At 44.7% G+C, this 25408-nt stretch overlaps 2 protein-coding genes across 6 annotated transcripts in view; one reads left to right on the top strand and one right to left on the bottom strand.

Moving 5' to 3' along the window:
- The first annotated feature begins 1468 nt into the window (after positions 1–1468).
- On the top strand, positions 1469–13544 carry GZF1 (GDNF inducible zinc finger protein 1). Of its 5 annotated transcripts, XM_084776528.1 has the most exons (7): positions 1960–2094; positions 2205–2272; positions 3875–5243; positions 7342–7436; positions 8777–8944; positions 10660–10817; positions 11353–13544. In XM_084776528.1, the coding sequence occupies exons 1-7, from the start codon at positions 1994–1996 to the stop codon at positions 11692–11694; spliced, it is 2301 nt and encodes a 766-aa protein (XP_084632654.1). In that variant the 5' UTR covers positions 1960–1993; the 3' UTR covers positions 11695–13544. The 5 variants fall into 5 exon arrangements, with proteins under 5 accessions (XP_084632657.1, XP_084632656.1, XP_084632654.1 ...); XM_084776531.1 differs by lacking the exons at positions 1960–2094; positions 2205–2272 and adding an exon at positions 1469–1681; XM_084776530.1 differs by lacking the exon at positions 2205–2272 and having other exon boundaries at positions 1469–1960.
- A 1030-nt stretch (positions 13545–14574) lies between these two features.
- The window catches only part of NAPB (NSF attachment protein beta), a 48419-nt gene continuing 37585 nt past the window's right edge, over positions 14575–25408 (bottom strand). Inside the window, exons 8-11 of the mRNA XM_084776533.1 lie at positions 21298–21402; positions 19845–19913; positions 19110–19160; positions 14575–17966 (exon numbers count right to left, since the gene is read on the bottom strand). Coding sequence (XP_084632659.1) covers positions 17856–17966; positions 19110–19160; positions 19845–19913; positions 21298–21402 — 336 coding nt within the window. The 3' untranslated portion in view covers positions 14575–17855. The remainder of the gene's footprint in view (positions 17967–19109; positions 19161–19844; positions 19914–21297; positions 21403–25408) is intronic.

Here is a 25408-nt window from a genome sequence, read left to right as displayed (position 1 = left end):
AAGCAGTCTCAGCCTGTTGAGCTAGAGTATAAATTCTTCTCTACCTCATTTTTCTTCCACACAGAAAATTTACCATTTGAATATGCTCAGTTTATTCACACAAACATTCCCTATAATACCATATTATTATGAAGATTAAGGGGCTAACAGTTTAGGGTTGGATCATCAACATATTCAAGCTGCTTGGCTCACAGAAGCTGCCTTGCGGTTGGCTCCTTAGCATATCTTGCAAGCATTGCATTATTCCAAGTCACACAAAATGGAATCCAAGATACACAAGGCAAATTTTCATTCTTCTGTGTAGTAGGAAGGCAGTTATGGCTTATTACACATATACATATATATTAAAATGTATTTCAAGATATAATCTTCAATATATATTGAAGTCATACATAGTTTAAACTAGAGACCTTGCAATCGAAGCGAATTTTTTTTTAGTTTTTAAATTTTTTTATTTTTTGGTTTTTTGAGACAAGGTTTCTCTGTGTAGCCTTGGCTGTGCTAGACTCGCTTTGTAGACCAGGCTGGCCTCGAACTCATAAAGATCCGCCTGCCTCTGCCTCCATGAGTGCTGGGATTAAAGGCATGCGCCACCACGCCCGGCTTTACGAAGCGAATTTTTATCTCAGGTAATTGGCTTAATTCAAAGGATTAGATTGCCTCTTTGCTGCAGGAGCTAGTTTATACTAAGCAAAGCATTTGCACAGTCTAGAGAAAAAACTGGGTGTTCTAGAGGATTTAAGTACATTTCAAAGAGAGAACTCCCTAGCTTGTTAAACTAAATGCTCAACGAAAGGAGAGCCTGGCCAGAGACTTCTGTTCTAGGCAAGATGAGGTCTTGCTTGCTGGTGGCATTAGGGAGGCCATCAGCCATCACCTCCTAAGGTATTAGCAGCGGGTGGAAATATGATCAACATTTACTGGGAACTGGAAGTCTAAGGCAGGATTTTCAATAACCAGGTTTTAGTCAAGATCAAGGATGAGATTTAGAGCAGAAGAATTCAAAGAAAACGAGGCTGTGCCAGCCTTCCCACTCTGCCACAGCGAGCACGGCCACAGTCTTACTGTGGTACCCAGGAGAGCCTGGATAATCTACTTCCGGCGCCCCAACGACAAGTTGAGGACTAGAAGGAAGCAGCCTGGTAGGACGTTTGTCCCAACTCCGCCAGCGGGCTCCGCCTCCCACCATTACTGTCTTCTGCGCAGGCGCGTGCCCGGCTAGACGCCGGTGACAGATCCCGGAACTGCCCTGCCCAAGCTCACGTGAAACCACTGAACGCAACGGCCGGAACCGCCTCTGCAGCTGGACGTGAGCGCGCACCCCAGTCCTCGCCCGTGGGGGGGCGGGGCCCGTCAGGGGGCGGGGCGCGCTCGTGGCGACCAATCAGCGGACTCTGCGGCCAGCTGTTCCTGCGGGCCTGGACTAGGCTACGGGTCCCGCAGAGGCACTGGCTAGGAGGTGAGTGTGCTGCCTTCCTGGTGTGGCTTCCAGGCTGTCCTCTGCCTGCTGCCCCTGGGAGGGAGCGGGGTTGTAGGCACAGGGCTGGGGGTAGGGGAGGACCCAGGCCGAGGACCCTTTCGGCTCTAGAGGCCGGAGGAGGGGATTGGACCCTGGCCGAAAGAGTTCGTTCTCCCGCGGCTTAGGAGGATCCTGGGTGGTCCGGGACTCGGGGTGGCCAAGGTAGGGACGGAGGTGGTGCAGTCAGGGAGGCATAGCCACCCGGGCTTTATTCCCTGAGTGAGAACCAGGCTCCCTCTATGGTGGGTAGGCTGCGGAGAGCACCGGCTCCTGGAGGCCTGGCCTGGGAGTCTGGACCCCTCGTCTCGTTAGCGACCTTGGTGAGGCTGCTCAGCATACCCAGAAGCGGCCAAATGCCAATGATTGTGGAACACAGCTGTCACCAGGCCGCAAATAGCCGCTTGCTTTGACCGGTGTCTTACCCCCCACCTCCCCCTAATTGTAGGTAAACGGGGAATCCTGCTCAGGGCCTTCATGGTTGATGATGACATCGCTGTCAGGTCTCCTGTTAGGACTTGGAGTTACCTTGAGGGGCCAGGGCGAGAGAAGGAAGTCGGGCTGGCCCTATGGTTCAGGTAGTGAGGGGCCTGCGGCCTTTGTCCTCAGGCTGGGATGCGGACTCTGAGGAGCTTTGGCTCTGCAGGACTGCCTCATCGCTCTCACTCTAGTATTTCCTTTCTTGAAGCTTCTTCAGTAGGTATGTCGTGTTTCCTGTAGAGCCCCCTTCAGTCCGGTCGGCTCGACATTCCACAGGTGCTGGCTGAATTTGGGGTTGTACTCCCTGGGAGAGTCTTGCTTGTGTTTGATACTGGGGATTGTGGGTAGTGATGTCTGGAATGAAACAGAGAGGCAGTGGCAAGTCCTGATAGACACGTGGAATTAAAGGTGATATCCAGGGTCTGGTGCAGGAGATCCAGGAATGCTCTAGATGGCGGAGACTCGGGAACAAAGCGAGCCTGGAAAGGGAAGTAGATTCAGTGACAGAGGACTGACTCTGAGGAGAGTCCACAGAGCAGAAGACAGGAAGTTGGGCTAGCATTTTAAGAGTCTGGGAGAGGAATCTTGGGGGATATGGCAACTGCAGAGGAAATATCTTAAATTTCGTCATTTTGGGGTGAGGAATGTGTTGAAAAACTTTAATTGAACCTAGACAAGGCCTTGAGGCACAGGTTCAAGACTCCCGTTGGCCAGTTAACCAACTATCTTACTAGGAAGTCCACCATGAACCAGCAAATGTCAGGCCAGCTGGAAGTGTTTGTTATCATGCTCTTTGTAAAGCCTCAGGCTAACTGGGCCTTCCAAGAGGAGACCGTGATTGTTCAGAGAGGCTCTAACCTGCTCAAGGTAACACAGTTTGTAAAAGCTCTGGGACTTGAATTATTTCAGGAGAGTAACACCATTTACCAGGTGTTTAAGGATATTGCAAATGAGGATGAGGTTTTGAACTATTTTTCCAGGAAGCACTCACTGTTTTCAGAGGTAGAAGTGATTATCAAATGACTTTTCTTGCTTGAAAAAAAAAACAAACAAAACAAAAAAACAAAGATAAAAAACCAAACAAAAACAAAAAACAAAAAACCTAGACATAAAATTCCCTCTATCTTTAGAATGTCTTTGAGTAGATTAGGAAATGACCTTGATAAGCAAATTATTGCCTTAATAATGAGTTTCACTAAAGGTAAACTAATAATTTGTGCTTATCACTGGGAAGTCTTGCCAGTATTGTTTTCATGAGAGTATTTCTCCCAAAAGCCTTTCTGGAACTTTTGAAACTGCTAAGAAATGAACTGGAATTTGACTCTGTGTATCTATGTGTGGTTTTTTGTTTTGTTTTGTTTTTAGATTCATTTTGTTTTTAATAATGTACATGTGCCTTCGTTAGGGTATGTGCATGTGAGTACAGTGTCTGAGAAGTCAGACTCCCTGGAACTGTAGTTAGAGACAGTGAGTCACCCAGTGCGGGTGCTGGGAATTAAGCTTGGGTCCTCTGCAAGAGCAGTATGTTGTCTAAACTGCTGAGCCATCTCTCCCTCCCTGTCTTCTTGTTTTGTTTCCTGGTTTGCTTTTGTTGTTTTGAGATAGGATCCCCTATAATTCATGCTGGCCTCAAAGTTGCCATGTGGCTGAGATCTTCCTGTCTCTACCTTCTAAATGCTGGGTTTATACCTGGCAGTGTTGGGGTTATAGATGCGTGCTACCACATCCAGCTGTGATTTGAATCTTTCAATGCGAAAAGTTGGCCTTTTAGTTACTACTTACCTTCTCAAGAACTAATGTAGCCCTCATAATTTCAAGTCCTTTTTCTTCGGAGATTCTTAATGCACGAGTTAATTAATTCCTGTTTTCGTTCTAAAGCTGTTTATAGAAGGAAGATGGAAAGCGGCACCGTTTTGCTGGAATCCAAATCTTCACCATTGAACCTTCTGCACGAGATGCATGAGCTCCAGCTTCTGGGCCACCTGTGTGACGTCACAGTCAGCGTAGAGTACCAAGGTGTCCGTGAAGACTTCATGGCCCATAAAGCAGTGCTGGCAGCAACCAGCAAATTTTTTAAGGAGGTGTTCCTGAACGAGAACAGCACAGACGGCACCAGGACTAATGTCTACTTAAAAGAAGTTCAGGTTGTTGACTTTGCTTCGTTTTTGGAGTTTGTCTACACCGCCAGGGTGCAGGTGGAAGAAGACCGTGTGCAGCGCATGCTGGAAGTGGCTGACAAGCTCAAGTGTTTGGACCTGTCTGAGACGTGCTTTCAGCTGAAGAAGCAGATGCTGGAGTCTGTCCTTTTGGAATTGCAGAATTTCTCTGAGTCTCAGGAGGTGGAGGCCAGCAGTGGCCCTCAGGAGAGTGTGACCCCCAGCTCCAAAGCAAGCGTACCGGGGGAGGATGCTCACGCCAATGGCCTTGTGGATTCCTTTGACTGCCCAATAGAGAGACTTGGCAATAGCCTTTCACCAGAAATGCCGTCCAAGAAGTGCAAGGACAAACTGGACAAGAAGAAGGACGTGGCTAAGCCTCCCTACACTAAACTCAGAAGAGCCAGTGGGAGGCTGGCTGGAAAAAAGGTGTTTGTGGAAATCCCTAAAAAGAAGTATACAAGAAGGCTCCGAGAACAGCAGAAAAGTGCTGAGGAAGCCGCAGAGTGTGCCCAGGACCCAAGCCCGGACAATGAGAGGATGGAGACTGATCCAGCTCCTAAAAGTGCGGCTTGCCCTGCTGGTGTGGAACAGGAGGAGGAAGGCCTGCAGAAAGAGGAAGGAGAGAAGGAGGAGGAGGAAGGGAAGGATGGGGAGGAGAAGAAGAAGAACAACTTCCAGTGCACAGTCTGTGAGAAGGCCTTCCTGTATGAGAAGAGCTTCTTGAAACATGTCAGGTACCACCATGGTGTGGCCACTGAGGTGGTGTACCGCTGTGACACCTGTGGCCAGACCTTTGCCAACCGCTGCAACCTGAAGAGCCACCAGCGCCATGTGCACAGCAGTGAGCGCCACTTCCCGTGTGAAATGTGTGCCAAAAAGTTCAAGCGCAAGAAGGACGTGAAACGGCATGTGCTGCAGGTGCACGAGGGCGGCGGCGAGCGGCACCACTGTGACCAGTGTGGCAAGGGCCTGAGCTCTAAGACTGCCCTGAGGCTGCACGAGCGCACACACACAGGCGACAAGCCCTACGGCTGCACCAAGTGTGATGCCAAGTTCTCACAGCCCTCAGCACTCAAGACCCACATGAGGTGCGGCTGCCTGGGAAGGTTGCTATGTGGAGCAGGGCTAGCCTGCATGCAGAGACGTGGATTCCCAGTGCTGGCGTGCACTGGGCAGTTGGAGGTGGCTTTAGGACTTGGACCAACATGTCTGTGTCTATAGCTCTTTATTTCCCCACTGGTACCTTCGAGGACTTGGGAAACTGAGGCAATTTTGAATCTTCTTTGAAGGTGGAAGTCAGGGAAATGGCTCTTCAACTTCTCAGAGACCTGTTGGCCCCGCCTCCCCTGTATAGAGGCCAGTGCACGGCAGAGCCATCCAGAACTCTGGGTGCTGTGTGCCTGGCCTCTGGGTGGCCTGAGGTCTCAAGGTACTCTGTACTTGAGCAGGCTGGGCTTTTTCCTGCCTCAGTTGTATTGAAGTTGTGTGAGGTGGTGTGTGGTGCTGCAGGACTCTTCCCTGTGGTCTTAGTTCTCGGGCTTGGAAGTGCCATTCACTGGCTGCTCTAAGAATTAGAATCTAAGAATCAGGCAACAGTTGCTATGCTTTTTAAAGATGTATTTATTTATTTATTTATTTATTTGTATATGATGTTTTGCCTGAATGTATGTATGTTTACCGTGCCAGGTGCCCTAAAATGTCAGAAGGTAAATGTCAGATACCCTGGAACTGAAGTAACCAATGGTTGTGAGCCACTTAGGGATGCTGGGAGCCAAAGGCTGGTCCTCTGCAAGAGCAGCAAGTGCTCTTAACCACCGAGCCATCCCTCCAGCCTCTGCATGATGCTTTCTAATTGTTTTTAGACTGTAAGAGGGTAGCAACTTTTCTCTCTTTCTTTCTTTCTTTCTTTCTTTCTTTCTTTCTTTCAAGTCAGGGTTTCTCTGTGTAATTTGGCTGTCCTGGAACTCACTTTATAGACCAGGCTGGCCTCACAGAGCTCCACCTGCCTCTGCCTCCTGAGTGCTGGGATTGGAGGCGTGTGCCACCACACAGTTTTCAACCTGTGAGTTGGGACCATTTTGGGGGTTGAATGACCCTTTCACAGGGGTCACATGTCGAATATCTTGCTTATCAGATAGTCACATTATACTTCATAGCAGTAGCAAAATTACACTTATGAAGTAGCAGCAAAACTAAGGGTTGGGCACCACAACATGTGGAACTGCATTAAAGGGCCGCAGCATTAGGAAGGCTGAGAATCACTGTTTCAGGCAGTGTCTCACTGTGTGGTCCCTGTTGGTCTTTGGCAGCATAGGCTGTGCTTGCTTTGCATTTCCCGAGATGTGCCTGTCTCTGCCTCTGCCTCCCAAGTGCTGGCATCCAAGGCATGTGTCATGTTGTCATTTTTTGGTATATATGTTGTCATTCCAGACAAGCAGTTGCATTTTCTACTGTATTCTACCTTTGCCCTCTAAGACTGGGGAGAGAACATGGTGGTAGTCATCTTTCAGTTTACCTGAGTTCAAAGTATTTGTGCAGGAAGCACTCAGCAGACATGGCTGATGGCTGCATCGTGCTGGTTGTGAAGCTGAAATACTCCTGTGTGGTCCTCAGCAATTTAAGAGCAGATTTTCTCTTCAGACTGACTGGTCATGTTAGGAAGTGACAGTAAAATGTTTGGTCACATGGTACTTTGCCAACTGTAATTCCTAAGGTTATTGTAAATGAGGAAGCTTTTCAAATATTAAATGATGCCCTTTAATATTAAAATACATGAAGGCATAGTCAGGCCCAGGAGAGATGTAGGAGCTCTCGGTGGCAAATTCCGTTGTGGTATGTGGAATTAAGTGGAGATGTCAATCATTGGATCTTACACAGAAACTCCATATGTGTTGGGGTGAACCTTGGCCATAAGTCAGGGTCTCTCTGTTTATCTCTGGCCATCTTGGAACTTGCTCTATAGACCAGGCTGGGATATTTCAACCCCCTCTGCCTTCCAAGTGTTAGGATTAAAGGCATGGGTCACCACTGCCTGGGCTGTGGTAAACTCTTGATCTGTCCCATTAGTCATTTTCCCAGCACTCTTGGAGTAAATGGTTTTTGCACAATACAGAGGAATTTGGAATTGTATTGCAAAGTGACTTTTGAAATACACCCTGAGTTATCATCTGAATGTTGTACTTTCAGAGTTCATACAGGGGAAAGACCTTTTGTCTGTGATGAATGTGGTGCAAGATTCACTCAGAACCACATGCTGATTTATCATAAAAGGTGCCACACAGGTAAATACCCACACTCTTGTGATTGACTGTCTTTCCTAGCTATAGGAGAAAACTGCAGTTGCATCATTAGAAGTTGGCATCCTCCACAGCAGTGAGTGCAGGCTACGGCCAGGTTTCAGCCTTTCCATCTAGTAAGAGCAGATTACAGATGCACCTGCTGTCTGCAGTGCTGCTGTACAGATGGCCACCGCCTGGGACACTGGGCACTAAAATGGGGCACACAGGGCTTAGATATCTAGAGGTATAAAACAGTTGCTACTGTTGTAACCCTAAGGCTGTTTTCAGGAGTCCTAAAGAAATTATCTGAAATCTGAGAAAAGCTGTGTGATCAGCTTTCTTCTTGCTATGTTTAATAACAGAATCAGGAGTGGCATGATGGGCCAACCACAGGGGCTGCTTCAGTAGGCTGGAAATCCATACCCCAGCTCATGGTGTGGCCCTGAAGAGGAAGGACTCTGGAACTGCATAGGCACATCTGTGCTTGAATGAACAATTAGGCGTGGTCTATGCCAACTGTTGAAAACCTGGACAGTAACCAGGAGCAAATACTCACATGAGAAATAATGATATTTAGATATGAGCTTATCTCTACTTCTAAAAATATTTGTGATAGTTTTCCATGAGAGGGAAAGTTAAAGGTGGCTTTATTCTGGTACAGCATTGCACTCCTGTGGTTGAAACCTTTGATGTAAACAATACAGGATATGGAGCCTGTATAGTGCACTGTACTCACTTACCCAGATCTTCCTTTGCTTACATGTTTTACCTCTAAACACTCACACAGGCCCAAGGATCAAGTACAGTCCAGATAGATGAGGCGTGGACCATTTGTTACTGGAACGCAGAGCTCCAGAGGACGCTGTGGGGAGGCAGTATCATAGACTTAGAGTTGGTCTTTGCACATGACTATTACTGTATTACAATTTTATGAAAGCCATATTTTTAATGTTTGTAAAATTGGGGAGCACACCAGTTGACTGGATGAGTGAGTTGGGAGAATAAACAAAGAACTTAAAACAACAAAAAGTGAGGCTTTGAAATTGCCCTGCACTCCATTGAAGTTGGCTGATGTCACTAGCCTAGAAGTTACTTAATTTGCAATAACTAAATTTCTTGAATTTAATCAGAACAGTAGTCATTGATTCTTGTCTGATGGAATGCTATTTGGATTTTCCAGGATATTCGCCACTTTTATCAAGTAGCAAGAGTTTGCTGTTTATGTTTGATGTTTAATTAGAAAGTGTTGGCTGCTGCTTTCAAAGGTGTAGAGAGAAGAGCAGCTCTTCCGGGTGTTTTTAATGCCTCTATTGTTTGTATTTTTGTCTCATCTTTTCATGTAGGTGAAAGGCCTTTTATGTGCGAGACATGTGGCAAGAGTTTTGCTTCTAAGGAGTACTTAAAACATCACAATAGAATCCACACTGGATCCAAACCCTTTAAATGTGAAGTGTGTTTTCGGACCTTTGCCCAGCGGAATTCGCTTTACCAGCACGCTAAAGTCCACACAGGTATGTATGGCAGCATACCTCAATCTGGCAAGGAAAGCAGGTCACAGTTTTAGGTCTATTAGAAAGTCTTTTGGAGAATGTTTTTTTGGTGTCACCGTGACTATGATAACTTCCCAGGGAGTGCTGACAGTGGCTCAGTATTTCATAGGGTTCATTCTCTCACTGGGGGGGGGGGGGGGGGGAGCACGTCCAGGTCCATGGCAGCAGGAACCAGAGAGGGCTAGCAGGAACCAGGGGCTGCTATAATCTTAAGGGTCTGTTCTACTAACCTACTTCAAGCACACTAGGAAGTAGCCAGTTCCAGAAAGATTCCAAAGCCTTCAAAATAGCGAGAGCTTGAGCATTAAGAATGTGACCCTGAACTGGGTGCAGTGGTGCACGCCTGTAATCCCAGCACTTGGGGAGGCAGAGGCAGGCGGATCTCTGAGTTCAAGGCTAGCCTGGTCTACAAAGTGGGTCCAGGACAGCCAAGGCTACACAGAGAAAGAAACCCTGTCTCGAAAAACAAAAAGGATGTGACCCTGTGAGGTGCATTTCAAATTCATTCTGAACCAGAAACTTTAGGAGGAAAAAAAATGATCAAACTTTATTATAGTAGCATTTTAAAAGTAGTTTTTAAGTTAAAATGATACTATTTTTAAACCTTTTTACCCACTCCAGGGCTTTTGATTGAACATATAGCCTTGTGCGTGCTGTGTGAATGCTGTAACATTACGTTAATTCGTGGACCCTATTGTTTTCTTTTCTGAGGGGAGATTTTCATATAGTACCTGAACTTGCTGGGTGGCCCAGGACCCTCCTCTCTCTACATCTCAAGTGCTAGGATTATCAGTCTAGCTTCCTACCCAGTTTTGATACTTTTGAGTTTGTAGTTTATTTTTAATTACATTTATTTATTAATCATATTTATTTGTTTGTTTATTTGGGATTTTTCAAGACAGAGTTGTATAGCCAGGGATGTCCTGGAACTCTGTAGACCAGGCTGACCTTGAACTCAGAGATCTACCTACCTCTGCCTCCTCAGTGCTGGGACTAAAGGCTTACGTCACTGCTGCCTGGCTAATGACATATATTTTAATTAGTTTGGCTTCTTTTGTGCATGTCTGTGCATGGGTGACTAGGTGCACTGACGTGTGTGGAGGTCAGAGGACAGCTGGTGGGAGTTGGTTCTCACCTGTTCCATGTGGGGCCTGGAGACTGAATGCAGATCCTCAGGCTGGTGGCAGGCACCTTTACTCACAGAGCCACCCTGTAGGCCCAGTTTCTGGTTTTGACAAAATGAAAAGTGAGAACACTTTAGTATGCAAGAGGGGAAGTCTGTCTGCAGCATGGGGCTTACTGAAAGGGCACGTAACTTCCTGTGGTGTGACAGCTTGAGTATGGATGTTTGCATGGATCCCCATCTTTCAGATATACACAGGGATAAAGAATGGAATGTTCCTGTACATATGTGTACACACGTGGTGTCTGTTATTAAGACAGTCTATTACTATGGATAGGAGGTTTGTATTTCAGATACAGTGTCAGCTGCACACACAGAACTGACCTATTTTTAGTACAGTCGGTGCCTCTGCCGGTAGCCCTTGAGTCATTGGAATGTAACTTTTCCTTTTGGGGAGTGCTCAGACTATGCTGGGTGTGCAGATGTGTATCCAGAGTTAAATAAAGTGGACTGAAGATGTCATTGAGTAGTTTCCTTCTCTTTCTTTGTTCAGGAGAGAGGCCTTATTGTTGTGACCAGTGTGGGAAGCAGTTCACCCAGATAAACGCCCTCCAGCGCCATCATCGAATCCACACAGGAGAGAAGCCGTTCATGTGCAATGCGTGTGGACGGACGTTTACTGACAAGTCCACTCTCCGGAGGCACACCTCAGTAAGTGATGGGTAGCCTGCTTGAAAACAAAGCCCTTCTGGCCTGTAGGTTGCTAACCCTGAATACCTGTCATTATTTTAGTCCGGGTCAGAGGTGGTAGCAGGTCTGTCCTGGGCGTCCTGCAGTGACACCCAGCAAATAAAGTGAAACCTATAGCCAAGTCTGTTAAACACTTGCACGCAGTGGCTGCTATACAAGGCAGATATTTGGTATTTAGTATAGGGGTGACTCATTAGAAAGAAGATTTAAAAGGCAGGGAGATCTTTTGTTTCGTTTTTTTTTTTTTTTTTTAAATATTTACTTTTTGATTGAGACACATTCTAGCTCTGTAGTGCAGGCTGACCTTGGACCTGTGACCCTCCCATCTCTGCCTCCTATGTGCTAGGATTATGGGTTTTTTAGTGGTTGTATGCTATGGTGCCTGGCCTTGAGGAGAACCTGTTCTTTTAAAAGATCCATGTGTTATTAATAAGTATCTATAAATTGGGAAACTTAAGAGACACATGCAGTGACTCGTGTTTTGTTTTATTTGTAGATACATGATAAGAACACGCCGTGGAAGTCTTTCCTTGTCATTGTAGATGGCTCGCTCAAGAATGATGAAGGGCATAAGACAGAACACCCCGATGATGAATACGCATCAACCCAACTTTCAGACAGATTACTATCTTTTGGTGAAAATAGCCATTTTAACAACCTACTGGAAGTCCAAGGCAATGTGCCTGCCATGCAGGAGAACGGTTCTACAGATGCTGCTTGCAAAGCAGTGGTGTCTCAGGATGCTCTGCTCAGCACTTCCATCAGTGAGCTTGGTGAGCTGGCGCCACAGACAGGCTCAGTGCCTGCACACCTTCCCTCACTGACCAACATGGAGTGAGAACTTGACGTTGTGTGTCAAGAAGCGTGTGTGACTGCTCTATTTCAAGTGATGGCAGAGGCTAAGGAAAAAAAGTTGTCTGTGCGAGGATGGAGGCAAGACTGGCCTTGCAGATTTCCCTAAACTTCCATGAACTTGCACGTCTCTATCACACTTGTTCGTTTTCCCGTTAACATTCTGATCTGCATGATCTCAACTACATTTCACCCACCAAACATGGCAGTTAGCATAGCTGACTCAACCCTGGTGTAACCGTACATGTCAGTCACACGAGTGCTTGATTCTCCTGCCGTCTAAGCCACTGCTTGTCTTAATCAGAGTACACAGCACTGACCTGACCTAGGAAGGTGCTTTTCGTGGTCTCCTGGTCTCACCCTGCCTTATATTTCCATGTGTGTTTACTTCATCTGGTCCTTTTAGGGCATTTTTCTACAAAGTTAAAGTACAAGTGGGGCCACTTGTTTTTGGCCGTTTCTTCCTTACTGAGATAAAAGCAAATCAGATTTGTCCTGGGGAACCTAGAATGGGATTGAAGAAGTAGATGATTCCGTTTGTTTCTCCCTCACCTCTTTTTGGAGGCACGAAAAGGAATGGTACATTTTCAGTGTAGTACCTCAGCTTGTGTCCAGGTAAGGGGTCTGTCATACAGTTCAACCTGGGATGAGATGTGGCTGTTCAGTTTCAGTCCCTAAATCAGATTAAGTCAAAGCTGTCCTACCAAAGAATCTAGCAAACAGTTTTCTCTTTTGCAGAAGTGTGAGAAATGAAGCAGAGGTGTCAGAGCATTTGGCTGACTGCATTTTCACAAACAGCACGATCAGTGAGCCTGGCAAACCTCTGCCAGGTTTCTACCATGTCCACAGCACCCAAAGCACCCATTTCCAAAGCAGAAGGTGACAGAGATTAGTAACTGCTGCCACTCCACCTCCTTAGGAGTGTGTAAGAATCTAGAGCAGCGGTTCTCAATGGCCTTTTCACAGGGGTCACCTGAGAGCATCAGAAAACAGACATTTAATTACAATTCATAACAGTAGCAAGATAGTTATGAAGTAGCAGTGAAAATAACTTTGTGGTCGGAGTTACCACAACATGAGGTATCAAAGGGTCACACAGCATTACGAAGGTTGAGAACCACTGATCCAGAGGGGACCAGAAGCCTTGGCATGCTCAACTTCTGTGCCTTAACAAGTGGATCATAAAGAAGCAGGAATGTTGTCTCAAATGTTCCTTTGGCTTTCTCATGCTAATTTAATTACTGCTCAACAAACTCATATGAAAAAATGCATTTAGTGGCATTTGCTATTTCTGATGTATGGTTGCAGGGCCTTGGGTATGTGGACACTGCCACCTGTGACCCTTAAGTATTAATTTTATGAGCGCCTTAAAGGGAGAGTTCTTATGCTTTCTAGTACTGGTTTCTAAGGGGAATGCACCTTACGTTCAGGGTGAAGACAGATGGCACTACGGTGGAAACTGAGGGTGCTTCCTCAGCGCTCGCTTTGTGGTGACACCTTCAAGGAGTTGGTGAAGCCATCAAAAGGAGTTCTAGGCGCTGGCAGTATTTCCCACTTGCTCTTGAAGGTTCAGGGCTGAATTCTTTCATTCGGTTGTGACCTGGCAGCCTAGTTTTGTTTACAGACAAAAACTAACAAAGCAAAAGCCTAGTGACTGGCACATGACCATTTCAATTGGAAGAGCAAACCTGCCCAGCTGACGTACTGTGTTATGGAATAAAGTCATCTTGATGAGAAGGAATTTAAACAATAGATTATTTTGTTACCTACTGGAAGAACTGTCTTGAATTTGTTTCTTTAGAAGTTCTAAATAAAATTGTTTAATGTGTTAATAAATGTCTGCTTTGTAAAATTTCTGCAATTCTAAATTTATTTACATCATAATTTAGGGTTTGTGAAAAAGATTCTTAACTGAAATTAGTCTAGCTTTAGTAGTATAAATCTTGAAACTTAAAACCAGGTTTATAAACATTTATGCAGTTACCACAGGTGGCTTAAATTCTTGAAATCCACAGTGGCATGACCTCTGCTCAGCAGTGGCCAATGTTGATCTGGGGCATGTATACCATAAGGGCATTCCGCTCTTCTCTGCAACACAAAGTCATGGCAGGCATCAGTGACCACTTTGCTATATACATTTTTGTCTCTTCCCAGTAGAAGAAGGTGTCCCTTAAGGACATAAACTCTGGAATTATCACTGCTTTGTGGTGTCTCCCATATTTCTAATCCGAACAGAGTTATGCTGTGAGAAAGCAAGTCTGCTCTCAGTCAGTTTGTCCCAGGTGTGTTCTGACAGCACACTACTCTGAGGGCATTGATAAGGGACACTGAACAGGAGACCTGCTGCCATCCCAACTATTCTGTTTCACAACATAGTTCAAACAACGGAGGGCTCCATAACCTTTGGTTTTACCAAGGTTTTCTGTAGTTTAAATAGTGGGCCAAGAAGTAGTGAGAACCTTTGCATTTTTGCTGTTGGTAATTACCTAAACAGGTGTGGAGATTACAGTTTAACTTCCTAAAGATTTTTACATGTGTGGGAATTTTCACTGCATGTTTGTATGTCTGTGTACTACATGCATGCCTGGTGCCCAAGGAGACATCGGATACACTGGGACTGGAGTTACACAGTTGTGAGCCACCATATGGATGCTAGGATTTCAACCAGGGTCCTCCAGAAGAGGAGCCCGTCCCCTTAATCACCAAGCCTTGCCCCCAGCCACAACCTTAACTTGTGAAATGTCAGGTGAGCACAGTGTAAAGAACCTCGCCACAGTAAGATCAGTGCTGGGAACCTCATGGGAACCACTTGAAGGCGGCCAGTTCTGACCTGAGTCAATTTCCCTAGCAAAAACTAGTCAAAATATTACCGATAATTTCCACTTTATTTACTGTACAAGTTCACATAAAACAAACATTCTTTCAGCTAAGGTAGATTTATTGTTACATGGTTTTTATAATGTACTCCCTTGCCTGAGAGCCACTCAGGACTTCACAGGGGCCTGCTACTGGTCACAGCTCACACCGCAGCAGGCAGGTCACGGGCATGCTGTGCTGCCAGATCCTCCACAGTCACAAAGGTTTGTATTTGGACATTTTAAGTGCAGAATACCAGAGGGACAATAAATGCACAAGGGCTGGTGCAGATGCTTTGGTTACAGTGACACCACCACACATGGTTACAACTGTGCAAAAATACTGTTTTATGTCATTAAATAAAAAAGGAATTCACATAAGCTATCAAAATGTTGCCACAAAAGGAAAGCTTTTCTGTAAGAAATTTTGACTGACATAACTATCAACTATCACCAGATGCACACAGACATGAGAACTATAGCAAAGGATCACTGTGTTCTGCTCATAATATTCTAGAGACTGAAAGCCTGAAGCCTACAATGCACTGCCCCATGTCCACGGGACATTTGGAGAAAGTAAGCTTGCATACGACATTTTCTTCATTCTTTTATCTTCTGCCAGGTATGTTCTTGACAGTTTTTATTTGGTCTTCCTACCATGTAGCTCAGACTATTCTGAACATGCTCCTCCTGCCTCGGCCTCCCAAGTGCTGGGACAAAAATAACCCAAGCACTGAGTTATCTCAGCCTTTTTCCCCCCCCTTTCTTTCTTTCTTTCTTTTCTTTTTTTTTTTTTTTTCTTCTTCTTTTGGTTGGTTGGTTGATTTGATTTTTGAGATAGAGGCTCACATTGTAACCTCGGCTGGCCTGGAATTCACTAGGTAGCCCAGGCTGGCCTCTAGCTCACAGAAACCCTTCTGCATTAACCTCCTAAATACTATAGGATTACAAGTATTCACGGTCCATGCTCCAGGACTTAACTTCAGTAAAAGCAAACAATTGATTGAAGCAAACAGCAAAGAAATACACTACTTTAAAAACCCAAGGTGTTAAGATATCACGATGAAAGGTAAGCCCAAGTGTCCTACAAGACACCATGTGGGTTTCATTTCAAATGGGCACACCAGAAGACTGAATTAATGAGGGCAGAGTACAGAGGCTGTCTATGAAGAAAACAGAAACGCACTTTTCTATAAACCAGAGTCTTACATTTTTAAGTGTGTGTGTTTTGTCTGTATGCTTGTGCAACACATACATGCTTGGTGTAAGTGAAGGCAAAAAGATGATGGTGGATCCCTTGGGACTGGAGTTACAGACAGCTGCGAGCCCCCTCCCGAGCGCCGGGACTTTAACCCTGGGTCTTCTGGAAGAGCAGATGAGGCATCTCTGCAGCCGTAATAACCCCTGTTCTCCGCTCACTTTTACATCAGAGATTCTAACGGAGTCAAGAAGACTCGATTAGGCTCCGCTGCAAAATCTGCCTCTGGTACAGCTGTCACTCAGAAACCAAAAGGCATTGAGGACGAAGGGCGCCTCATCGGATTCCAGGGCACATTCCCTCTTCTCCAGACATGCAGAGGCCTCTGGGCTTATACACACCCTGCTACCACCATGCCAGGGGCCTGACAGACACCTTCCACTTGTCCTCATGAAACCAGTTTTAACACCATCTCCTTTTTCTCTTTTTAAAAAAATAATAAAAAGATTATTTTACATCTCTGAGTGTCATGCCTGCATGTATGTATACATTCATTTACCTGTGTTTATCTGTACGCATGTGCTTGTGGAGAGCAGAGGAGGGCACCTGCAACTCCTTGGGGAACTGGAGTTACAGGTGCTCTGGAGCCATCCAACATGGGCCGGGTTTCAAACCGAGCCCCCCCCCCCCCCCCGGAAGAGGAACCATCTCTCTAGCCCCTCCTGCTACTTCCTTTCACTTCTGAAAGATCTGACTTTCTCATCAGTCCCCAAACTCTCCTCATTCAGCCCTGGGCCAGGGCACAGCCACTCTATGGCACAGTAAGAGCCACCCACCCTAGTCTAGGGCCATCCGAAGATGAAAACATGTTAGAACCAGGAGACGCATCTAGTAATTCACGCTCTTCAAGCACAAATCATCTCAGCATAAGAATACGCACAAGAGACTCAGGAAGCAAGGCCATGTCTACAGTACTGTATCAGCACATAAGGTAGCAGCAGGGAGGATCAAAATCTGAAATAACAGAGCGCACATCGTGCGTAAACCAAACAGGACAACAGAGTCTGTACATACACGTGAGATCACTTTACCACTTAGGAGGAAGTGCACCAGGGCCCTCAGACGCAGGCGAGGTTCTTCTCTAACCAGGCATAGCGTAAACGCCTCCGCCATGCTGACGCCACACACCCAACACCACGGCAACAAATGGACACTCCCAAGCTCCAGCTGGAACCTTCTGTCCAGCTCCGCTCAAGCTCGGCATGGCTGGGGCCCAGAAGACAATGTGAGGAGTGTATAAATGTGTGACTAGAGAGATGCCAGTTAAGTCATTTTTATGCAAATATGAAGGGGTTCCCATTATAACTAAAGGTGAGGACTCTAAGGAAGGGGAATATTCTGTTTCTTATAGGTTGTATGTGAGTGTAAGTTCAAAAAACCCAAACCAAAATCCAAACCCAATGAAATCCGCCTTGACATCCATTCACACAAGACACGGGGCCACAGGGCCCGCCGGCAAGTCTCTTCCCCTTATGATGCAAGTGATGCCAACAGATCTCGGCTCTTCTCAGTGTCTGCCATGCACATGTGAACATATGCAGCAAAATAAAAATCAAAGGAATCCATTGCTAGCACCATCAAAATAACTATAAGAGAAAGCCAAACATTTTCTACTAAATTACAAACTTATCCCTAATAACGACCCTAAATGAAGCCACTTGTACAAAAGGTCCATCCAGATACCAACGCATATGGTCTTTGCTACCAGAGGTCAAGAAAAAAGAAAACACAAAACACGTGGCAACATTAAACACAGGCCTTGAAAACGTCAAAAGAACAGAACTAGGATTCGGCAGTACTTCTCAGAAAGCGAGGACTTGGATAAGCATGATATGCTTTGGTTGTCATAACCACAAACTGAATAGATGCCTCCCGTTCTCACAGTAGCACAGACATGGCGAGCTAAAACAATACATAAACTGTGTGGCTTATTTACAACAAAGCTAAGTCAGTAAATGGGCATCCCAGAAAGACAGTTTTGCCTGAGGACAAAACTAAAAAGAACGAGCTGCATGCCACAAAGATGTCAACGCTTCACTTGAGGTCTCCATCTCCTTCTCCATCCCCTTGGATAGACTTCTTGATACGAAGCAACATGGTGGTCAGCCACTGATCCAAGCGTGATATTGAGTCAAACTCCTTCACCTGGTTTAAGGAATGAAGAACAGGAATTATACCAAAAAGTACTGAAAACACAAGGCGATAGTGACCTAAGCTTTTGAAGATGCTACTATAATAACCCACTGTGATTAGAAATTATTCATTCTAATTTATAACTTCTCTTACTAAGATAGTTTTTCTTTTCCTTTATCCCATAATCTTGTACATTTAATTTTTCTATGTATGTGAACATATGTATGACAAAACTCCAGAAAAACCATTATAAATGAAAAAGTGAATTCTATGTGACAGAGGACAAGCGGGTATGGTAAAGAATTAGTAAGGCATAAGAAAACCACTATTTAGTATGGGGAAAAGATACAATCAAATAGGGAATGGGGAGCAGGATTCCCGCGACTGATTTCAGCACATGCAAAGAAGACAATGGCATTTGGGAAAGCAGTTTTGAGAATAAAAATTAAGACATTCCCTTTCATTGTCACTCTAGGGCTGTAGCTGAACTCACTCCAGGCTACTCAGAAGTCTGCTTGACTCTAAACACAAGACTTTGAAAGATTAAAAAATAAAAATAGAAATAAGGTAAGAAAGTAACCTGTGTCGTGAACACACCAATGGCCTAGTTTTGACACTTCAATTGTAATCATGAACCCTGCTCTAGGGTAAGACTGTTTTCAGAACACCAAAACTGCACGCCACAACTCTTGCCACATGTCTGTATCACAGCTAATTCTCTTCTCACAGGAAATCAAGAATCAGGGCTCAATACAGCTAGAGCTTCTACACGGTGACTGCTTAATGGAACTAACTTTAAAAAAAAACCCAGGCTGATTTATTTTATGTGTATGAATACATGTGCACAATGTGTGTGCCTGGTGCTCTTGGAGGTCAGGAGGGCGCTGATCCCCTGAAACTTGAGTTACAGATGGTCGTGAGCTGTGGAGTGCTGGAAACCCAACTGTGGCCTCTGCAAATGTTCGAAACCACAGAGCCATCTTTCCAAAGCTTAATGGAACTAATTTGTGGGACATGCAAGACATTGTCTTTGGAAAATACAAGCAAGTTGAGCCACATTCAAATAAATGTTCAGAACTTATACAATGCAAAGAAAAAGAAATTTTTATACTGTCAACTTTTAAAAATGCAACATGTCCTGGAGGTGTAACTTACTGCTTCAGTGTAAGCTTCACTGTTCTGTTCTTCATGAGCTTCTAGAAGTTTCTAGTAGCATTAAAAATAAAATCAAGAAAACACTTTAGACTAGAAAGTCCTGTTCCTGAAGGAATACTTGAAACACAAGTCACCATAGTATCTCATGAACTGATGGTCCTTGTATCTCATAAAACAAGATATACCCAAATACAAGAATTACCCAAGAAAAGGCTTGCTCTGTATCGCTAGTCAGAAGCTGACTTCCTCAGAACAGTGTTAAACACCCTGACCCTCTTGGCATATGGGTATCTATAATGAAAAAGCAGCCAAGTCCAAGGTGCACATGAGATGGCTAGACTTCACTGTCAAGTGGACAGACTTGGAATCACTGTTCAATCACAGGCTTAACTGAAGGAGGAAGAACCAAAGGAAGGCCCACCACCACATCTCAGGTCCTGGACTGAATGAGAGGAGGGAACAAGTGGGCGCCAGCACTCCTTTCTCTCGCCGTAGACACACATGACCAGTTGCCTCATGCCCCGGGACAGAATGACCGCCCAACAACACTGTAGCCAAAGCATACTTCCTCTGTTAGGTCATCTATGGTTGGACTATTTTGTTGCAGCAATTAATCCAGTAACCAAGACACCCTCAGAAGATTTACTGATTAAAACTTCACCCATCACCAGCCTCATGTGGGTGCTGTTACCCAAAAGAAAAGGCTTTTGTCATCAAAGTTGTTTCAGTACTTACTTTCAATAATTTGCATTCTCTGGAGTCAGTAAATGCTGGAAACATTTCCTCATATTTTTCAAGAGCAAGCTGAGGGAGAGAAAACAACCAGTTAACGAGAAACGTAATGAACCAGGAAAGCTGTCCATTCATTCAAAAATTTTATTTCCATTCCACTTAAATGTTGAAGAAATATAACATAGGAAACCTATTTATTTTGAATATTCAAATTCAATTGAGAATAAATTTTCTAAAATATTAGATTTTAGGTTGTGCTGAAGAGAAGAAATGGAATAAAATCTAATTTACCGACAGGATCTATGCATATCTGGTTAACACTCCCAAATGTTAAACGCCCATAGGGTAGGATGAACTCTAGAGCAGTTTTTCTTTCTGGCTCGTTGATCTCCAGATGGCCAGTGCCCAGTGTGCTCAGGTTCTGCCTTACTTTCTGTTATCTTGCTCTGCATCCTTCTCGACCTGCATCCTATTCTAACTCCACTTCCGAGGCTTGTTGTTGTGCTTTTTTTTTTTTTTTTTAAAAAAAGACTGAGAAGCTGGGTATGGTGGTCCACACCTGTATAATCCCCCAACTCGGGAGGCAGAGGCAGGTGGAGCTCTGTGAGTTCGAGGTTATCCTAGTCTACACAGCAAGCATCAGGACAACCAGGGCTACATAGTGAAGCTCTGTCTCAAAAATGTCAAAGGAAGAACAGAATGCACTGCTTGTGCTGTGTCTCTTAGTTCCCTACTCTATCTGAAGCAACCACTGAAGGAAATTTGAACAGGACAGTACTGCAGATGTGGAAAGATTCAAACTCACATGTCATGGAAGAACTATTACTTTTACTTTGTATGTGCTGGGGGCAAGACAAGCACGTGTTCATGTGGCTGTGTGCCCACGCATATTACGGAGTGTGCATAAGGCAGCCAGAGGTCAATATCAAATATCTTTCTCAATCATCTTCTACCTCATTTGCATGTGTGTGTGTGTGTGTGTGTGTGTGTGTGTGTATGTGTGTGTGTTTACAGATGGGCTTTCTCTGTGTAGCCTTGGCTGCTGTGGATTTGCTTTGTAGACCAGGCTAGCCTTGAACTCATAGCGATCTGCCTGCCTCTGCCTCCCGAGTGCTGGGATTACAGGCCTGTGCTACCATGCCCGGCTCTGCACCTTGTTTTTTAGATGGGGCCTCTCCCTGAACCTCAAGCCCATCACTTGGCTAGACTGGCTGGCCAGTGAGCTCCAGGGATTTGTTTATCTCTGCTTTGTTCCTCAATGCTGGAGTTAGAGATGTGGGCCACAGCACGTGGCTTTTACATGGTGCTGGGCATCTGAACTCAGGTCTGAAGGTTTGTGAGATGCTTTATCAACTGAGCCACCTCCACAGCTCTTAACACCCACATGAAAAGACATCAGTGATGACAAAGCATCTCTTCTCAATGGTAAAGTCATCGGAAAGGAGCATGTTCTTACCTTGGCATTCAGCTCATCCACTATAAAGTGACAGAGCGCTGCCTTGAAGAAGTAATCCTTCGCACTGTACTTTAGTAAGGGGTTATCCATAGTGTTTGCTCCTACCTAGGTAGAGAAGACAGTGAGTTACTACTGTAGGCAAAGTAATCTACTGCGTACTCACCTGTTTTCCTCTTTACCTTTCAGTATCTTCTACTGATATACTTAATACCAAGTAGTATAAAGTTTTACTAGATAAGAAATAATTATTAGACACATAAACTGTTAGAAATGCCTGGAAGAGGGCAGAGAGAAAAGTCTAAGCTTTCCCCGATTCTTCCTTCGAAGTACAACTAAGGATTTGCTGTTTTAAGAAAAACAAATGTCTGTGGATAGAGGGCATAGGAGAGCCAATCAGGCAGGGATGTCGGATCCAGGAAAATCACCCAGGGTGAGGGAGGGGACTACTGAGTTTTATTCTCTCTCTCTCTCTTTCTCTCTCTCTCTCTCTTTTTGTTTTTTGTTTTTTTGTTTTTTGTTTTTTGTTTTTTGAGACAGGGTTTCTCTGTGCAGGCTTGGCTGTCCTGGACTCACTTTGTAGACCAAGCTGGCCTCAAACTCACAGAGATCTGTCTGCCTCTGCCTTTCAAGTTTATTCTTTTTATTTTATCCCCAACATGAAAATAACCCAGCATCCAGAAGTTCCATGAGGAGCCAAATAAAAGAGAAGAGCAAAAGTCACAAGAAGCCTAACAGGGGTGGGTCTTCCATACCATAATGGTAATGCTGCCCTCTTCTCACCAGCAAGCATCTCCTTCCCAGGTATTAACAAAGGCCAAAGGGGAACCTGAGCCTCTCGACCAACACCCCTCACTTTCCAGTTATTAAAGAGCGCCAGAGCAAAGAGGGGCCATTTAACAGATGCAGCCCCAGAGTACAGTGTGAAGGTCACCAATCAGGGCACGGTCAGGAGCTGAGCACAGAAGCAGCAGGCAGCTTCCGGTGACAGAAATGACAGACCCATCTAAGTTTGCTTAAAGGAGCTCTCTCAGAAAAAAAATTTTTTAACAGCTTACAAAAATGCTTGACACTACAAAAAGAAAAAAGAAAAAAGAAAATAAAAACCAGGGACAGTAATAAAATGTAGTGATGGAACTTTAGTGGCAGTATTTATGGCTCTGGGTTCAAGCCCCAGAATCACAAAGAAAAAGAAAAAAATCAATAAAGAACCACTTGGAGCTAGAGAGATGGCTTGGCACTTAGGAACCCCAGAGCACCCAAGGTCAGCTGCTAGCACTAACATCAGGCGGCTCACAACCATGGGGAACTCCAGTAAACCCCTCTAATCTAGGGATCTGGGACTCTCCCATGGCCTCCCTGACACCTGCATACAATACACATACATGCAGGTATACACATAATAAAAATAAATCTTAAAAAAGAAAAAGAAATTCATAAAACAAAGATGTGAAGGAAAAAACAAAATGAAGGAATGGTTTTGGGGTCCTGGGAGATTGCTCAGCCGGTAAAGCCCTGGCTGTGCAGGCTCAAGGGCCTGAGTCAGGACTGGGCCTAGACTCCACAGACACACACAGAACCATGCACAGACACACGTCACACACACAAAAGAAAGAAAAACACAAATGGAGGACTACTGTGTGTGTCCTGAGTGAGCTTAAGGGCGGGAGGATAGGACAGAAGGAAGCAGTGGACTGGATGGCAGAACAGGAGTTTCTCAGATGGAGCAGCAGAGAAGCTACAGGGCTGTGCTTCGTGCCATCTGCTGGAAGTGCAGGGCGAAAAAAGTGCTGGAAAGTACTCGAAGATATGACAAACTAACACTCAGCCAATCTGGGGAAAAACAAACCACAGATTCAGTAAAGCAAAAATAAAACAGTAGATCCAAGCAACACTGGAGTTAAACTTCATACACCCGAAGACAGGGAATTATCAAGCCAGGGTCTTACCTTCAGGGAAAATGTTTCCAGAATGGAGGGGGAAAATCAAAATATTACCAGATAGACAGAAATTAAGATAATTTGTTAGGAGCCAGGCAGTGCACGCCTTTAATCCCAGCACTTGGAAGGCAGAGGCGGGCAGATCTCTGTAAGTTTGAGGCTAGCCTGGTCTACAAAGTGAGTCCGGGACAGCTAGGGCTACACAGAGAATCCTGCCTCGAAAAACAGACAGACAAAAAAAAAAAAAAAAAAAAAAAAAAAAACCCAAAACCAAAAACAAAAAGGACAATTTGTTAGCAACAGAGCTGCCTTAAAAAATGGTACAAGTAGGCACTGTACATAGAACAGGGTTGGGAAGGAAGACATGGTCAGTACAAACCCCACAGACTGTCCTTCTCATGCCTCTGAACTATGTTTGATGGCGGCTAATGAAAATTCCCAGCACTGCTGGGTGAGGGCCTAACACATCCACAGGAAACAGTCAAGTCAATTACAAATCAGAGAGCATCAAATGAGGCAAGATTTTATATTTCAATAGGGCTTATAAGATCATGACTCTAATAGTCTGTGACATGTAAACATCATGACACCCAGAGGGCACCTGATTAAGAAAATGCCATTGGAAGAAACATATCTTAAAAACATAACAGCTAAGCAAGTAATCCACATGAGGTCAGGGAAGAGAAAATGAAAACAAAAACTAGTCACAATAGAAAACAAAATATAAAATGGTAGAATTAAGCCCTAATATCCCAATAATTACATTAAACATGTAAGCTATAAGCACAACAATGAAAGGACAGATTTGGGCTGGGAAAATAATTCATGCCTTGTAACCATGAGGTCTGGAGTTCAATTCTCAGGCCTTGAGGAGGCGAAAAAGGACAGATTGCAGAGCAGATTTAAAAATTTATCCCACTTATACACTTATAAGAAACTCAAAAAAAAAAAAAAAACCTTACTTGCATTATAATGACAGGGAAGGAGGGGAAATGTATAAACATCAACCAAAAGAAAAACAGGAGAGGATACGATATTACCAAAGACACTGGATGATAAGGAACGGAAACAGGGTTGATGTGCTGAGAACCGTGACTTAGGCACACAGAAGCCAAGGGCGACATAGTGAGGAGAGTGCTGGGTAAGGCCACACAGACAGCTGAAGCCTTCAGTATACAGCTCACACAGTGTGCAGAACTAGACAGAAGACCAGCAAGCCATGGAACCCACTGATTCTATTAGCCAACAACATCTCACCCACAGAGACCACAGGCCACACTCTAGGGCAGAACAGCAAAGCACAAGCCAAGCCAGGCCACGACCTGCATCCTTCAACAATTTTCTAAAGGAAAGCACACATAGCATGTTCTCCAATCTCAATAGAATCGAAGACAAAGACTGATTACAGGAAAATCTGCAAACACTTAGTATTAAATACTAAAGGCCTATGGGTCAGCAAAGTCTCAAGGGAAAAGGTAATAGTTAAAATGAGCTGAACTAGAAAGAAAACCCAGCAAAGCCATCATGAGACACCTTTAAGAAATCCATGAAGAGATAATCCCATCAGTAGAAACACACATACCATATAGGAAAATCAGTAAGCATCTAAGATTCCATCTCAAATGTCCAGGGAAGAAAGACACACAGAGAGAAATACATTTGAAGAAACCAGAGAGAAGGATACATAGAATACATAAACATGAAAATGTAAAAACAAAAGAGAATAACATTTCAATAATTAAATCCAATCATCATAAATACTTCCAAAACCAAGAAAGACCGGGCTGGAGCAATGGCTTTGTGGTTGAGCGCTCTAGCTGATCTTCAGGGGACCTGGGTTTGATGTGCAGCGCCACACGTGGCTCACAGGCATCTACAACCATCAGGCTCTGGGAACTGCCCTGGCTGGCAAGAGCCAAGGCTCATTTCCAGGCCTCTGGAAGTGGAAGTGGAGAGACAACAGGACACTCTGACCTGGCCTCCCAGGCCGCCTTATGTCCAAAAAACTCCTGCTGCTCTCAGCTGCGTCCCCAGGCGTGATAAGTGGCAGCTATCAGTGTTAGTGGGGTTTGAGTCTCTTTAGTAAATTGCGAAAGTGAATGCTTGGAGGCCCTGAAACTTTTCAATGATCAAGTAGGATTTATCCTAGATTGAATGATTGACTTAAAACACAC

Source organism: Acomys minous (assembly GCF_964271855.1).
Source record: "Acomys minous genome assembly, chromosome: 3".
Taxonomy (NCBI): Eukaryota; Metazoa; Chordata; class Mammalia; order Rodentia; family Muridae; genus Acomys; species Acomys minous.
This window is presented reverse-complemented; position numbering and strand designations above follow the sequence as displayed.

What these genes read in the sequence shown, in the direction of transcription:
- GZF1 (XM_084776528.1), top strand. Translation starts at nt 1,994, where the DNA reads ATGGTTGATGATGACATCGCTGTCAGGTCTCCTGTTAGGACTTGGAGT. An exon ending in GCACGCTAAAGTCCACACAG is followed by an intron (nt 8,945 to 10,659) that starts GTATGTATGGCA and finishes TTCTTTGTTCAG; the next exon opens with GAGAGAGGCCTTATTGTTGT. An exon ending in CTCTCCGGAGGCACACCTCA is followed by an intron (nt 10,818 to 11,352) that starts GTAAGTGATGGG and finishes TTTTATTTGTAG; the next exon opens with ATACATGATAAGAACACGCC.